The sequence below is a fragment of the Macrotis lagotis genome, chromosome 1, assembly GCF_037893015.1.
Source record: "Macrotis lagotis isolate mMagLag1 chromosome 1, bilby.v1.9.chrom.fasta, whole genome shotgun sequence".
In the NCBI taxonomy this organism is placed as follows: domain Eukaryota; kingdom Metazoa; phylum Chordata; class Mammalia; order Peramelemorphia; family Peramelidae; genus Macrotis; species Macrotis lagotis.
In genome coordinates this window covers 95,130,754-95,149,081 of record NC_133658.1, presented here as the reverse complement: position 1 = coordinate 95,149,081, position 18,328 = coordinate 95,130,754, and the positions used below count along the sequence as shown (strand labels likewise).

Sequence of the window (18,328 nt, the reverse complement as noted above, 5' to 3'; positions counted from 1 at the left end):
CCTTACAAAGTATTAATAAACAGTAACAGAGTTCAGGAGGAAGAACAATGGGTGGGAAACCTGATGTTCTAAATTTGAATTTGTTGCTACTACTGACAATGACTTATGTGACCTCTCTAGGAACTCAGTATCCTCAACCGAAAAAAGAAATTGGACTAGAAGTTCTTTTCCAACTCTAAACTCTAATTCTATATTCTCTCATTTGCTTTTTTTTAGATTAAAGATTTTATTTATTTTGAGTTTTACAGTTTTTCTCCTAATCTTACTTCCCTACACTCCCCCCAATAGTCTCTCATTTTCAATCATTCACTGAAATCACCACCATAGTGGTGGAAACTTTGTAGAAGAAATAGTAGATCAGTGATACTTCCAAATTTAAAAGGCTATGATTTTACCATTGTGGCTCTTCACCTCTGCATAACAGACCATCTTTGGAGTTGTAGCAAAAATCAAAAAGTAAAACAACTGGCAACCAACCTTTTGGTGATGAGTTGTCTGACTAGTCCTTAGATTAGTCCTTAGAAAATGGACATATAACCTATTGTTAAACATGGCCCTTAAACCATTCCAACTTGATAGGATCTGCCAATGTTTGCTATTTACTGGCATTATATTTAAGAATCAAGGGTCACCCCCAATCAATAAGGAATCATCAGAGTATAACTTTAATAGAGACAAATCTTAAAAACTAACATTTCACATTTATACAGTTATAAAACTTAAGTTCTTTAGATTCCTCAGCTCATTTAAGCCTTCTAGCTCTATAAAGTATTTAATCTGAGGCTCAGAGAGATAACATAGATTGTCCAAGGTCAGGTACTATTAGTGATGAGAGAAGGCCTTGATACCAACGTCTTCTGATTCCCCTTGCAACTACATGCACACCTTCATGCTTACTCATGTACATTTGAATCTCTTGTGGACTTTATAATAGTAAAATCATAAAAGGAAACTGATACAAGGTACAACTAGGTGTAATATATGCCCCCAAACCAAAGAAAAATCAATTCCATGGCAAGCCCATTTCAGAAGAAATGGAAAATAAAAGTTTGAAACAATTTACCGGGTTTTGATTCTGATTCACTTGAGGTTCATTTCTCAGATGTGTTGCTTCTAGAAGAAATTTAACGGCATCAAAACTAAATCCATCAACACCCTTTCCAAGCCAAAACTGCATTATTTCCTACACATAGGAAACACAAAAGGATGGTGAAATGAATTATTATAGAACATTAATTTGTTATAATGTTAGCTAGTTTTATCAACAGTTTTATTCCCAATTTTCAATAAAGATTGTATTTACCAGCTAATTTGCCAAAAAGTAATACTCCCAACTCTCTCTCTCTCTCTCTCTCTCTCTCTCTCTCTCTCTCTCTCTCTCTCATAATGATTTGCAACTTTAGGAGACTTCCCATTAGATGACAAGTCTCAAATTACATAGCCAAGACAAGAAGAATAAGGTAGTGCTATTACTAGCTGATAAATATATCATTTTCTTAAAATAATGAACTTTCAAGTAACAATATACAGAAGGGTGAACAAAGAAGCCTGTATAATCCAAATGTCATTTCAATTTGAACTTGGAACGTTCTTTTATAATTTTGACACTTTGCATCAAAATCTTTGTAATTACATTTGAGTATGTACATATATATATGTGCTTCCGATCTACAGAGAATTCACTCTAAATCAAACAACGAAGCCACACTGTGAAGATATGACTTAGGTGGACAAGGAAAGTTGTCTACTTTTATCCTACCCAGGTTACATGGTCAGTTGCTACTTGCAGTCTACACCAAACTAGAAACAAATATCAAGGTTCATAGCTAGTATCCTTTCAAAAAAATCTCTGGAGTGGAAATAGATGTTAGTTTCAAGAAGTTTCCTGCTAAAATGAGAGTAAATAATCAGCACCATAACTAAAATGCATATATTTTACTGTTTATAAATTCTCACATATATCATCTCATGTGCTAAGTAGCATAAGAATTATGGAATGACAGAATATTTTTTTTTTTATGTTGGAAGGAACCTCAACAGCAATTAAGCCCAACATAAGGAAAGGAAATAAATCACTAGTCTATAACTATAAATAGTTATCCAAATTCATTTTGAAGACTTATGTCAAAGCAATCCCGTTACACCTTTGGACCATTCTAAGTATTTTCTTCCTTGACATCAATCCCAAGTTTTCTTCTTTGTAGTTTCTATCTATTGCTCCTCTATTGGGCCAACCAGAGATAACTCTAATCTCTTTTTCCATCTGACAGCCTTTCAAAATTTGATGACAGCTTTTATGTCTCTCTTGAATATTCTAACTCCAACTGATTTCCATGAACATGGACTCTTGGCCCTTCATCAGTAAGTCAAGCCATTCAAACAATATATTTTGATGGTTTTGAACTATCATCATTTAGTCTTCATCTCTCCATCCTTTCCATAACAATTACATGAAATACTTATAAAATGCTTTACTGACAGCTAAGTAAACTATATCTACTGCATTTCCCTAATCTATCAGATCAGTTGCTTTGCCCAAAAATGAAGTATTTTGTTTGTCTGACTTGCTTGGAATGGAAATATGCTAGTTGTTTGAGATTATTTTCTTCCTCTTTTAGATTTTTATTAATCATCTTTATCCATTCAAAGATAATTTCTGGGGCAGCTAGGTGGCGCAGTGGATAGAGCACCAGCCTTGGAGTCAGGAGTACCTGGGTTCAAATCTGACCTCAGACACTTAATAATTACCTAGCTGTGTGGCCTTGGGCAAGCCACTTAACCCCATTGCCTTGCAAAATCTTAAAAAAAAAACTGTTAATACTCTTTAATTCAACAATACCATTACTAGGTCTGTATCCCAAAAGATTAAAAAAAAGAAGGGGTTTAGACCCACATGTATAAAAATGTTTATAGCAGTTCTTTTTGTAGTGGCAAAGAATTGGAAAATGAGGGAATGCCAATAATTGAGGAATGGTTGAACAAATTATGTTCATGAATGTAACGGGAGTACTATTGTTCTATAAGAAAGACTTGCATGAACTAATGCTAAGTGAAGTGAGCAGAATCATAAGAATATTGCACACATTAACACAACACAGTCAGATGATCAACTATGATGGACTCAACTCCTCTTAGCAGTTCAGTGGTCAAAGCACAATCCTAAAAGACTTATGATGGAAAACGCTATTTACATCCAGAGAAAAATCTATAGAGTCTCTCAATGTGGAGAAAAGAATAATACTATATTCTCTTTTTAAAATTTCTTTTATTTTTTCTCTTTCTTTCTCATGATTTTTCCACTTTAGTTCTAATTCTTCTTTCACAACATGACTAATATGGACGTATGTTAAACACAATTGTATATGTACAAACTATATCAGATTACTTACTGCCATGGAGAGAGGGGAAGGAATGGAGGTGGTACAGAAATATGAAATTCAAAAGTTTACATAAAGATGAATGTGGAAAACTGTCTTTGCTTCAAATTGGAAAAAATAAAATAACATAAAAAAGTAAATATCAAGAGAAAGATATCAACCTAGCAAGTGATTTATTTAGTAGACAATATGACAGATGCTGTCATTGATCTTGAAGATTTGAACAAATATACCAAGTTATAATGCCCCTACAGGTGGTGTAAGGTTAATATATTTCCATTTCTAAACATTTTAAATTTGGTTAGCTATTGTGTCAAAGGACACAGTCAAACCAGAAAATTCAAACTTTTCTTACATTTCCTTTCATTGATATGGTAACTTTTTTTTTTACAGATAAAATAAAAATAATTTTGAAGAAATGTCTGCCTTATTACGCAAGGGCAGCTAGGTGTCACAGTGGATATAACCCTGGACCTGGAGTGAGGAAGACCTAAATTCAAATCCAGCTTCAGCACTAGCTATATAACTCTGAGCAAATCACCATCTCTACTTGCTTCAATTTTCTCATGTGTAAAATGGAAATTAATAACAGCAAACCTAGGGTTGTTGTGAGGCACATTGCCTGGCAAGTACTAGGTACTTAATATTTGTTATTTTTTTTAAAGGATATATAAAGGAAAGGTGCTAGAATCCACTCAAACCAGTTTGGTAGAAGTGGTGGTTGAGTTTTCAGTGTGAATATCTATATCTCAGAAATTAACAAATGCTAGAAGTCAGCACTTGATTGTTTCACTGATTGTTTAGACTTAAAGTAATGGAGAAACAATTATTAAGATTAAATTTAAATGGGTCCAAATGAGAATAAAGATTCTAATAGAATTTAGAATTTTAATATTTAAAATAATTATCCAAAACAAAGTATAGTATTAGAGGGTGTTATAATAAAGTTTTGTTTATTTTTTAATCAAACTTTGAAATTAACTATTTTCAGCAACATAACATGAAGAAAAAAATCTAAAAATTTATTTGTAAAACCTACTTTAAAATATCTAAAAAAGAATCTAAAAATATCTAAAAAAACTAAAAAAAAAATCAAACAAGTTCAGTCCTGAAAAAAATCTTTGTTATATATGTGTTGTTTACACAGGGATGGGCACTGGACCTGATTTTTTATGGATTTAGGGAAGTCCCAAATGAGGACTCCTTCTGTGGTTCAGAACATCCAGAGGTCACATGACTGGCTAGGATCACAGAAATATTATGGTCAGAAGAAGGAGCTGAACCCAGGGCATCCTGAGTCAAGGACTAGCTCTCTTCGATTCTACCACACCATCTCTATTATATACTAGACATAAGTCCCCTTTTTGGGTGAAAAAAAAAGAATTTAGTGACATTTGTTATTGATTTTACTTCAAGCGTGTTTCCACAGAGTGTTTCCCACTGTAGCTGGCACTGGGTCCTGTATTAAGTCTGGAGGAGAAGACAAAGTACATCAGATGCTTTTATTGGATGAAGATAAGAACACAAGCAACATTAACAAGAGTTAATATTTATGTAGGGCTTTAAGGTAATCTCATCTCATAGCACATAGCCTATTTCAATTTAATTCCCTTACATATAAACATTCTTATTTTTAAATGCCTCATTTGACTTACTGTAAGGGAGGGAAGGGACACTCTCCCCCTCTACTCTAGGAGCATAGTTGAACTTTAAAATGCAGTTAAAATTCAAGAAATAGGGTGGAAAAAAAATGAGCAAATAACTACAAAAAAGAACTTGCTAGGGTTGGCTAGGTGGCACAGTGGATAAAGCACCGGCCCTGAAGTCAGGAGTACCTGGGTTCAAGTCTGGTCTCACTTAATAATTACCTAGCTGTGTGGCCTTGGGTAAGCCACTTAACCCTGTTTGCCTTGCAAAAACCTAACCCCCCAAAAAAAGAACTTGCTCATAAAAAATTATTATGGTGATGGAAGATCAAAATATAAACTCAGAAGAAAATAACAAAATTAAAAACACCCTATATCTAAAATTTCAAAGAAAAATATGAATTGGTCTCAAAATCAAAAATGAATTTCTAGAAGAGCTCAGAAAGTGTATTTTAAAATTGGGGTGTCTAGGTGGCGTAGTGGATAAAGCACCAGCTTTGGAGTCAGGAGTACCTGGGTTCAAATCCGGTCTCAGACACTTAATAATTACCTAGCTGTGTGGCCTTGGGCAAGCCACTTAATCCCATTTGCCTTGCAAAAACCTAAAAAAAAAAAATCCATTTATTTCACAGAATGTTAGAGAGAGATCATCCCCTTCATTTTGAAGACAAGCTGAAGCTGCTTCTTTGGGCCAGCTCCCAAAAGATAATGTGGAACAAAGCTCTGCTCAGGACTAAGTGTGTTAAAAGCTTAAAAATTCTCTGAACGATTTCATGCATCTCAGCTTCCCACTGGAAGAAACAATGAGAACAAAGTAGAACAATCCCCATGTGCAGAAATGAGAAAAAGTTTCTTCATTTTTACACAAGAGATTGTGCTCTTTTGGATACCTGTGCCTGCTGCTGATTGAGGCTCTTGATGCTAATTCCTCTGTACCTTCCATAGGGTCTAGCATGAATACCAGGTGCTTAAACACACACACACACACACACACACACACACACACACACACCCCTATACACACAGACACAGAAATGCACACATACGCACCTATATATAGAGACACACATACAGACAAAACACACATGCACACATACCGATATGTGTACATATGCATTTGCATCTGGACACATACCTAGACATAGAACATGCATATAGACACACACATTTTTTAACAGATTGAATGAAAGCTTTACATAGGCTCATGGATCTATGTATGACTTGGAGACCATCTAGTCTAAAACCTTCACTTTACAGAGAAGGAAAATTAGAGCCATGACTTGCCTAAGACAAACCTGCAGGAAGCATTTGAAACATGATTTGAATCCAGGTCCTATGAACCTAGAACCAGCAATGTGGAAGGGATGACGGTACTGATCCTTCATTAGAAATGTCTATCTTCAATGTATAACATGGAACCAATGTAAAGACTAACAGAATGCCTTCTGTGGGGGTGGGGGGAAGCAAAAATGGGGGGGAATTGTAAAACAAAATAATATCTTTCTAAAAAAAAGAAATGTCAATCTTACATTATATCCATAGAAGCATTTTTTTTAGGAGAGTAGAAATCCTGATGGACAGCTGGGAAAGACATAAGAACCATAAAGCAGGCTTCAAGAGAATTTTGAGGGAAAGATTCTTAGGATAAGTCAAAATCTCCATAAAACTTACCAAGGAATGGGGGATAAGACCTCCCCCCCTCTCGTTTTGAGGAAATGCATAGATGGGTTCAGCAGAGGCTGGAAAGTTTTTAAAAGCAAAAAATAAAAAATAAAAAGAAGAAGGAGGAGGAGGAGGAGAAAGAAGAGGTGTGTCATTATAATGAATGGGAGAGATGCAGAGGTTCAGTTAAAGGACACAGGCCAGCCTAGATAGAGTGTTGGAGAGGGTTGGCAAATTCTGAGTTCAAACCTGCCTCAGATACTTAGCTGTGGGACCCTGGGTAAGTGCAGTAACCTCTCTGGGCCTTGGTTTCCTCATATATAAATGAGGGGTTGGGACCTATGGGCTCTAAGGTTCCTTTCAGTCATAAATCTATGACTCTATGAGACAGTTGGCAGTTCTCTTTATAACATTAAGGATGAAGTAAGAACTTTTGAAGGGAGGGATGAAGGGTCTAGGGAGAAGGATGTAAACTACAGAGAAGCTTTGAGAAAGGGGCTTATTCTTAAAATTTTTTGAACTAAAAACTAATAAGTGACTTAGACTAAAATTAAACGATGAGATGATTATTGCAACTTGTAAATGCTTTATCTAGTAGCTTCTCTCTTTGATAAAAACAAATGAGATTACAGACACTGGCTGGGTTTGCTAATGACCTAAATGGGCCGAAGATGACATAGTCAGTGATATGGACTCAAGAAGGAGAAATGACCTCCCCCTGGCGGATACTCTAGATAATGACAACAAAAGTGACCCAAGACCTGACTAAGTTAAATGACCCAGACCAAGGCCTCCCTTCTAGGGATAGAGACTACAAGGAGTCCCTTCTAGGGACGTGCTGGAGCTTGCTCCTACCAGGTGGCTAGAGAGAGCTGATTGTTAAATTCTCAAGATCAGCATTTACATCTCAGAAATCAGTATATTCTATAAATCAGGAAATGATGGGAGAAAATAATAATGCAGATCAATCTTAGAAGTAGTATTCATTTAGCACACATTTTTTGAGAACCTGTTGTTAAATATTTACCAGCACCCGTGCCCTTAACCCTCCTTCCTTTCATCACATTCTTCAATAAATGATCATGGTTTATTAGGCTGAAACTCATAAAGCAAAAACCAGAAATGATCAGCTGGGAGGATTTCCCCATTACTGAGTGCCGAATGGGAATGTTAGTCTTGGTCTGTCGTCACTCTGGTAAATTTAGATCACTGAGCTAGAAGGGATTTGAGACTTTGTACATAAACATGTTGTTCAGTTTGTCAAAGATATGGCAACACACCTCTGTGACTACAGGAAATGGGTTTTGGTTGTTGTTACTGTTGTTTTTGCCCCAACAAGTGATGTCATTGGTGTGGCTAACTCCTGATAGGAAAACTGCCTTTAACAAATACAGATAAGCAAATTGTAACTTTTAATCTTAGAAAATTTCCTGGGGTACTAAAAGGTCAAGTCCCTTGCCCATGGTCCCACAGCTATACAAGTCAATGGTCTGACTAGGAAGAGTGTCAGAAATAAGAAAACAGAAGGGCAGTGAAATAACAGAACATAAATTGGCCCAAGAGTCATAAGACTTAGGTGCAAACCCAAAATGCATGACATTTGGGAAGTTACTTTGCATGACTTTTAGCCTCAGTTTCCTCATATGTGAAATAGGGATAATATATTCTACTTCATGAAGTTGATGTGAGGAATAATTGACAGGATATGTGAACTGTCTTTACAAAGTAAAAGGAATTCTACAAATGCAAAGTTATGATCCAGGTGTTCCCCACAGCATCACCTCCTAAAACCTTCTCAATTTTTTCAATTTTACTACAAAAACTTTGACCCAAATATGTTTTGTTTTGTTTTGGGGTTTTTTAGGTTTTTGCAAGGCAATGGGATTAAGTGGCTTGCCCCAGGCCACACAGCTAGGTAATTACTGAGTGTCTAAGGCTGAATTTGAACTCAGGTCCTCCTGACTCCAGGGCCGGTGCTCTATCCACTATGCCACCTAGCCACCCCAAACCCAAACATGTTAAAAGATTTGCCCAGGGTTAAGAGATGACTTATGTTGAACGCTTGAAGGACATGGAATTTCCTCCACGCAGAAACTCCTTCCCCCCTCTAAACTTGCTTCTCTGTAAGAACCAATCACAACTTAGAGAATTTCTTGAGGGTCAGGGATATCCATAATTTGCCCACAGAAATACAGTTAGTAACTTTCCAACAACAACTGAGCATTTTATTTTCCTTTCTAGGGGACCTATGAGAGAGAGCATAGTAGGTGGTCAAGAGCTCAACTTAAACTCAAGATCTGAATTTGAATCCTACCTAGACTTACTAGCTCTGATCTACTCCCAAAGTGACTCACCTTCAGTGTGCCTCAGTTTCCTCATCTTTAAGAGAATTTAGATTCTATGCCAAATACGGTCCTTCCTTGCCCTGAATCTATGATCCTGTTATCAATCCATTCGCTACACCGTCTCTAGGTTTAACACAGGACAAGGAGAGGGAACGGACCAATGATTTTGTATTCAGAACTCTTGGGTGAAGAAATTCCCTCTACAGTGTAGGTCAGCCCTTCTTGGCACTTGACAGTCTCGTAGACATCCTGGAGCAAGGAGAGTGGCAGGGACTTGGTCAGGATGTTTACATAGTCAAGTCTCATCAACAGAAGTTTCTCAGTGCAGGATGATGGCTCACCTCTCTGGCCTTACCACTTTATCTTCATAAAGCATTAGCCTCAAGTCCTATCACTAACTGTGGGTGAAAGATGAGCAGAGGGAGAGATGTGAACAGGAACAAAGGTAGGAAGAGGTAGCTCCTGTCTGCTTGCAAGACAACACTGAATGATCATTGAGTGTCTTAGCATCTTTGGGGACTGAACATGGAAGTGAGTTTTGAGGGGAGAAGGCAAAAGAAAGACAGAAGGCTGAAATGCCTGCATGTCACCAGTTAATGTACCTCTATAATAGACCCAATTGAGAATGAATCACAGAAATTCTGGTTGGCAAATGATTAATCTGCCTATTTCTTTTTCAAAGATAAGAGTATCATAGGGTGAGGAGGGTCATTTTACAGGGCAAGTCCATTATTTGCTCTTACTATTTGATCTGCCTAAGGCCACTCTGTAAACAACTAATGATCATCCCAAATGAATAGTAAAGATTAGTGTTCATTAACTTTACCATTCTCAGGATTCTGGGGAGAATCTGGGGAGAGACTTGTTTACCAAACAAATGATACATGGCTGTAAATACTGATCCAATTCATCTAAACTTCTCTGGTTCTCCCTGTAGGGACAGCTAGATGGTGCAATAGAGAGAGCACCAGCCTGAGACCCTTGACTCTTACAAGCTGTGTGACCTTGGGCAAGTCACTTCACCCCGATTGCCTCATGTTCAAGGCCATCTCCAGTCATCTGATTCATATCTGGCCACTGGCCCTGCTGGTTCTAGAGAAGAAAGTGAGGCTGGTGACTTAGCACAATCCCAGCCCCCCAATTCAAATCCAATTCACATGCTTGTCATGGCATCACCTCCCTGATAATGTGGTCTTCTTTGAAAATGAAGGACAAGGGGTGGCTAGGTGGTGTAGTGGATAAAGCACCGGCCCTAGAGTCAGGAGGACCTGGGTTCAAATCCGGTCTCAGACACTTAATAATTACCTAGCTGTGTGGCCTTGGGCAAGCCACTTAACCCCATTTGCCTTGGAAAAGAAACCTAAAAAAAAAAAATGAAGGACAAACATTAATTGTCACTGTGTTGAAAACTGTCAAGTTTTGTAATGTAGAAAACCAAGATCCATACACAGGAAAAACAGCAGAAAAGAGAAGACAAGTATTTCCTGGCAGGTCAAAATATGATGAGAGTAACTTTTCTCTGTCAAAGCACAAACTCCCATCCTTTTACAAGGTGTTCCAAGGCACTTAAAATGGCATCTTGGCATTCAAAGCCCTTCCTCCCTTCTCCCCACCCCCAGCACCACCTTTCTAGTCTTCTCAAATCAGCTGGGTTTTAGGAGTGGCTGGCTAACTGCATTGGCTACAGCACCAGGGCAGGAGTCTTCCTGACAAGTTAAAATCAAACCTCTAATTCATAAACTGGAGATAATAATAACACCTACTTTTTAGGGTTGTTGTGAGGAACAAATGAGATAATAAAGATAATAAAGATATAAAGCAGTAAACACTATATAAATGTTACCTGTAATTATATTTTTATTACATCTACTCTTCAATCTAGTGACAATGATCTCCTTGACCCTTGGCTCCAAGCATTATCTCTGGCTGCTGCCATGCCTCTCCCTCTTCATCTCTGCCTCCTGTTTGCCCTGGCTCCCTTTAACACTCAACTAGAATACACCACCTTCTGCAAGATGCCTTTCCATCCCTCCTTCTTCATTCCAGTGCCTTCCCTCAGTTAATTATTTCCATTTATTTTATCTATAGCTTATTCATATTTGGTTGCTTGTTGTCTTCCCCATTAGATTGTTTTAACATAACATAGTAGATGCCTTCTAAGTGTTTACCGATTGACCCACTGAGACTAAGATGTCATCTGGGTTCTACTATATTTTCATCTTATTAGGAAGGTGACAGTGGCCCCCAAAGCCACCTTGTTTACCTCTAGATCCCCAGACTACAAGATCTCTAAAGACCCTTTCACCTATGATGCTATTTTGGAATCATCCTATTATCCAAGTAGAGATGCTCTGTGGGAAGTTCACCAACTGAATTCATAATCTTCTCCCCTAAACTCATCCTTCTTCCAAAAATTTCTATTTCTGTTGAGGGCATCCCCCATTTGCTGAGGTTTGTAACCCCCAGAGAGTCATCTGTGACTCTTTACTATCCCCACATCCAATCAGAACCAGTCTCAGGAAAGACATTAATAATAATAATATTAATAACAGCCAGCATTTATATAACACTTTAAGATTTGCAAAGCATTTTATGTGTTATCTCATCAATTCACAATAACACTGTCAGGTAGGTACTATTATTATCCTCACTTTAGAGATGGATGATATAATAGAAACTGAGGTTAAATGATTTGCCTAGGGTTACACCTCTCTGAATTTAGGGGTAGGTATTCAGAAGTGTCAACTTAGTAGACATGTTGACTGAAACCATTGGAAATTCGATACCAGAATTATAGTCAAATAACATTTAAACTTCTTACCTTGTTCCTCACAAAGTCTTGCCAGTAGCTCTGGGAAAGTGAGTCAGTTTGGGGAGAGGGAGGAGTCATTAATGTCTTCACATTTCAGCTTTCCATTGTGTCAGGGAGGTAGGAAAAAGCCACAGGTATTTATACCAAACACATTCTTTCTGTGATCTGATTTTACACAACTGGTTCAACAAAAGAAGTGCTTAAATGGGTTTGAAAATAGAAGTTTAAATGGGTGCAGCTACTCACTTTTATTTCCTCCTGGACATCAGGATTACGGAAATTTAAATCAGGCTGTTCTTTCATAAACTGGTGAAAATAACATTGTTTTCGCACTTCATCATACTGCCAACTAGAGTTTCCATAGACACTCAACTATCAAATAAAGAAGAAGCCATTGGCTGTTTAATATAATGCAGATGACATCAGAGTCAATAATGAAAAGGAAACTGTTCCCCAACTCCAATCTTTCACAAATTTCTAAGCATTTTCTTTTTATGAAAAGTACTTTGATAAATTAACTTCACTAAAATATCTTCAGTTTTATCAAGTAAGTTTTGGGCTTGCATGTTTGGGAAGGTCAGTTAAAAGAATATGTTTCATCTCACTTACTCTTCATAAAAGTCACTTAAAATACCATCATGTATGGGTGGAAAGGAAAAATTTCAACAAAAGCAGCATATCTGACATGAAATAATTTCCAGAAACTTATTTTGTATCAACATCCAAATTTTGGACAAAAAAACTGAACAAGGCAAGGATATGTAGAGATTCCCTAGAGATTGCCTTCTGGAATGATAACAATAAAATGCAATAATATATATGAGGCTACTACTATGTGAATGGCACTGTCTTCTCTTTGATTCTCTCAAGACCTCAACTCTGAGGATGTTATTTCCCAGGCAGAGGATGCAGGAATATAGTCACTCCTCTGCTCAGATCTGAGATCTCTCTGGGAGTTACTCCATCCTAATTTCTGGTGACATCCAATTACATGTTTCTGTTGGGTTTTATGTTTTTATGAAAAGTAACCAGGTACAAAGGTAATGAGGAAGTCTATGTGCCAGGAAAGTTTACTATTTCTGCTGACTTCTTCATATGCAAGTAGAATTATGCAATTACATATGCAATTACAAGACCTCACTCCTACATTTTATTATCTGTCATTGCCTATTTTGACCTCCAATTTTGCTGAAGTCTACATATCAGGACATAAGTAACTAGGATTCTATATGGCATTAATTCAGCTCATGCCTCTAGGTTCTGTTTTTTAGGTTTTTGCAAGGCAAATGGGGTTAAGTGGCTTGCCCAAGGCCACACAGCTAGGTAATTATTAAGTGTCTGAGACTGGATTTGAACCCAGGTACTTCTGACTCCAGGGCCGGTGCTTTATCCACTGCGCCACCTAGCCACCCTGGTTCTGTTTTTCTATGAAGGTTTTATCCTATTTTGAAAAATCTAGCTGTATTAAATTTTGTACATTTGTTCAAAAAAGGCTATAAGTTATCAGATTTGTAATAGTTTAGTGATTTAAACAAAATGAAAGATTTGCTTCATTCACAAAAAGGAAGGAAAGCAATACACTTACCCAGTTGTTGAGTGGTGTGGTTTTGCCACCTACATGTGTACAATTATGCCAAATGTAATAATCTGTATATTTTCCCGTCCTATTCCGACTCAGTTGAAACCAGCTATGTTTATCACTTGTGTGATTTGGTATGAAATCCATTATTATCTTCAAACCTTAGAAATAATGAGTGAAAATGTTAGAAGATACATATTATGAAAATTAAATACATAATTCAAGAAAAATATAGAATTGAAAGATTTAAAGCACTTAAAAGTACTCTTTCCCTGCCTTCTCTGTTACCTTTATCATGCATAACTGCAACTAGATTCTCAAATTCTCTCATTGTTCCAAAAATGGGATCAATTTCTCGGAAATCTTCAACACCATATCGGAAATCTTTAACAGATGATTTATAAAAAGAAGTAATCCACACATTCTTTATGTTTAAACTTATGATATGATCAAGTTTCTCTTGTATACCTAAATTGAAGAAAAATATTAAGAAAAAGAAACATTAGGTTCATTTTTTTAAACATGATTTATACTATTTTTTTTAAGTTTGGGGTTTTTTTTTTCCCTGCAAGGCAAATGGTGTTAAGTGGCTTGCCCAAGACCACACAGCTAGGTAATTATTAAGTGTCTGAGGCTGGATTTGAATTCAGGTACTCCTGACTCCAGGGTCTGTGCTCTACCCACTGCGCCACCTAGAACACCCTGATTTATGCCATCTTTAAAAGGGGAATAAAAAATAAGTTTAAAGTACTTATTAGAAATGATGTATATGTTGTTGACAGAAACATTTGCAGCTTCATTCACATCATTTTATCTTAAATATCAAGATTCACTTGTTCTATTCTATAATCAGTTGACCCTTAAATTAGAAATTTACATTCCCAAAAATAATAAAGAACTTTTCAATGGAAAAGTTGAGGTTCAAGAAAATCAAGTGACCTGTTAATGCTCAAGGATACACATAAATTGCTTAGACACTTGTGTTTCATCTTTAAGGCAGCAGCCCAAATCTAGACTCAGAGACTTGATTTCTTTATTTAAATCTCTTATGACTTTATTACCTTCTCCAAGTCATTTAGCCCCTCTATGTCTCAGTTTCCTGTTCTGGAACTACACACATGGTTGCCAAATGAATGAACGATTGAGTAAATGTTTTCCATTTACTCAATAGTATAATCTGACATCATAAAATAATTTTTAAAAGATCTTTTTGCTTCATTCACAAAAGAATTTTTTAATAATCTTTTTGCGTGTATTTATCACTGACAATATCTTAATGTGCATAAAGTACTGTGCTCCTAATCCAATTTTTTCTAAAAGTGCTGTAAATTTTATTGCAAAAATTTTATTTTGTAAAAAAGGAAATATTTAATTGGTGCTCATGACCACAGAATATGCTTTAAGAATACTGATATAATAATCTAAGGATGAGAACCAATATGTTGGAAAACCTTGGAATAAAAGCATGTTCTCCTAAACTGATGTCCCAATGACTAGAAGGCAATTGGTGAATGGTTCAGTCAGTCTGAGAAGAAGGGAGCATTCCAAAAGAGCCTGCCCAGAGTCATACACCTGGTTAATGACAAAACCAAGTCTAGAACAAAGATGTTCTGATTTATTCATTGCTCTTTCTTACTACACTATACCATTAGGAATAACACACAGGACTGATTTTTTTCCAGGACTGAATATACGTTACATTGTAAAGAATGTAGTTTCTTCGGTTTTAAGGGAACTTTTTTTGTTCACTTGGACTCTGTGCTTCTCACTTTATTTGCTTATTTACTAACTCAACAAATAAATTTATTGTGTAAATACAATGTCACATAAAATAGTTCCAGTCTTCAAAACTCTTCTGTAGTAAGGGATGTAAGTCTTTCTCAAATAATAACACAAGGAGAGTTGGGTGTTAGAATAAGAGGTCTTTATTTGACCTCAGATGAACTAGATTCAAAGTCTGCCTTTAGTACTTACCCAATATCTCCCCCATTAGAATGACAGTTCTGTGACAGCAAGGACTGTTTCCCTTTTCCAATTATATCCATAACACTTATTAACCACTTAATAAATATATCATTCATTAATTCATACCTCTAAATTATTGGGCAAATTAACGAGGTTAAGTGACTTTCCATTTAAGTGACTTTCAGTTCTAGATCTAGGATCCTAAGACACAAAATCCTGAAGGGGTAGGAAAGGAGGGATTGAGTCCAGTTGAGGTGACTATAAAAGTGTTGAAGAATGGATAGTTTTTCAAGAGATTTGGAGAGTAAAGAAATAAATGAGGGAGGAGGTAAATGTAAGGTTTTTTTGTTTTAGGAGAAAACTTTGGTACTTTATTCTGTTTAATGTTTGCAAAGTGCTGCACACACACACACACACACACACACACACATACAGACACAAAGTACAGTCAGTTATAACTGGACATGTGTTAAAAATAAAAATTATGGGAGCAGCTAGGAGGCACAATGGATTGAGTACTGGGAGTCAAAAAATAAAAATTGCATAATAAAATCCACAATGCTTATAGTAAAAAATAGGGTTAGGAGCATAGCACTTTAAAATACTGCCAGTGCCATGACACACACACAATAGATGAGAACCTAATCAAAATAGCAGCACATTTCGATATGTGTTAAATGATTAAGAAATACATAAATATGACAATAATAGTAGCCAGTATCCTGTCTCAGGCTGCTATTTACCCCCAATGTCCAGACTTCCTAGGACCATGGTTCTTACTATACCAGAAGATATATAGGAAATAAATGTGGTGCATGAACTTGACAAAGCCCTGAAGTCTGCCTGTGGGATGGAGTACAACTTGCATGTTTTCATGAAGGGCCACCATTTCTCTTCTTGGATAGGATGGAGTATAATTACCATTAAGTGTAAATTGTACACTAATGTTATCAAAGTGTTTTCGAACAAATCTGTATTTTCAAAATAATCATTAGAGCAAAATTGATTGAATAAATTGATTGAAGGGAGCCATGGTCCCAAGGGGTAAAAGGTGTTGAGCAGAAAGGGACTATAGGAAGGAAACAGTGTGACTGGGACACTGAGTCCTCCAAGGGGAAAGGATATGAAGTCAGTCTGGAAAGATAAGTGATAGAGCAACAAAAATGAGATGACTAGATCCAGGTTTCAGGAATAGCAGCTGAGCAGTTGTTGGATTATATATGAAATGGCTAGAGCTACTGATAATTACAAAAATAAGTATGTATATATATTATACATATACATATACACACATATATAGTCAGTCTTTTGTGTTCTATATAATGTAAAGTCAATGCAAATCCTTTCTGAAATATCTTTTTATTATTTCTTCATTATTATTATTATTATCTTACTATTATTAGTATTTTATTAACTCTTTTGCTCTGAGACTCCCATTGCTGACTTTACAACTCTGCTAAAGGGAAAGGTATTTATAAGGGCCTCAGCATCATAGAAATGTGAGATATTTACATCCAATTGCATACCAAGTTTTATCAGTTCTACCTGAACAGCATGTCTCACCTCTGACCCCTTCTCTTTGATCACAATGACACCACCCAATGATCAACACTCATTAGCTCTTGCCTGGACTACTCAAATAGGCTCCTAATTGAATTCCTAACTCTTTGAAGTCTTTGTTCCCCCAAACCATCCTCCTCACAGTTCCCAAAGTGAGATTCCCAAAGGTCTGACCAGTCACTCTCCAGTTCATGAGGTTTTGGGGATTCCCTAATGGCTTGAGGATAAAACATTAACTTTGGTGGTTTGAGATGGCTCCCCTATGCCTTTCCTCTCCCTCACACATTCTACATCCCAGCCCAATGACCCAGCCACTGTGCCTCCACATTCCACCTCTTGACTCTGTGTCTTTGTGTGGGCCATCTGTCATAGCCAGAACACCCTCCTTGCTCCCTGTGGGTCCCTAGTGGCATTCAGTTCTCATCTCAAGGTCTACACCCCCACAGGAGGTCTTTCCTGATCCTCCAGAAGCCAATCCCTCCCCTCATCCCCACCCTGCCCGCATTGGTCCCTTCTCTTTACTTTGTACAGAATTGATATCTATTTAAAGGTTTTGGCTTCAACCTAGAGAATGTAAACTCCACAAGGCCAGGCACTGATTGGTTCATTTTGGAGTCTGTATCCCCAGGGTCTAGCATAAAGCAAGCACTTTAACAAAAGCTTCACACGTGCAAGTTCTCCATCTGGCCAACTTGCAGGTTCCTGACCTCGGTTTTTCATCTATCACATGCCACCCCCCCCCCATGCTTGGAAGCTCTGTCACCCTGAATGTTTGACTTCTTCTAAGTCTCAGTTCAGGTGTCTCCTGATCCCTCTTAGAAGAGGAGGAGGTGATAGAGTCAAGAAAACCTGAGTTCAAGACCAGCCTCAGATAAAGACTAAATGCATGACCTTGGATAAGTCACTTAAACTTCTATCTGCCCCAATTTCCTCATCTGTAAAATGTGGACAACCTATCCTCTAGGGTCATTGTGAGGATAGAAAGAGATAATATCAGCATAGTACTCTATAGATACTTCATACAGATCTGAGTTCTGAAGACTTTTAATTATCATTTATTAGATTCCTTCTCTCCTATGTGAACCACCAATCCATATATTATATCGTCTTTAAGCTGGGCACACCATAATAGGAGCTTTAAAAATGTTTATTGGAATGAAGTGAGTTCTTTCATTCATTAGTATTAAATACACATAATAGGGATGGCTAGGTGGGACAGTGATAGAGCACTGGCCCTGGAGTCAGGAATACTTGAGTTCAAATCTGGCTTCAGACACTTAATAATTACCTAGCTGTGTGGCCTTGCAAAAATCTAAAAAAAAAAAAAAATGCACATAATAATCTTAGGACTTTCCGGACCTCACAGAAATGTCAGAATTAAG

At 37.0% G+C, this 18,328-nt stretch overlaps 1 protein-coding gene across 1 annotated transcript in view; it reads right to left on the bottom strand.

Moving 5' to 3' along the window:
* LOC141501268 (amino acid transporter heavy chain SLC3A1-like) overlaps positions 1-18,328 on the bottom strand; it is a 31,045-nt gene that overhangs the window by 8,130 nt on the left and 4,587 nt on the right. Inside the window, exons 3-6 of the mRNA XM_074205097.1 lie at positions 13,710-13,889; positions 13,428-13,582; positions 12,089-12,214; positions 1,064-1,183 (exon numbers count right to left, since the gene is read on the bottom strand). Coding sequence (XP_074061198.1) covers positions 1,064-1,183; positions 12,089-12,214; positions 13,428-13,582; positions 13,710-13,889 — 581 coding nt within the window. The remainder of the gene's footprint in view (positions 1-1,063; positions 1,184-12,088; positions 12,215-13,427; positions 13,583-13,709; positions 13,890-18,328) is intronic.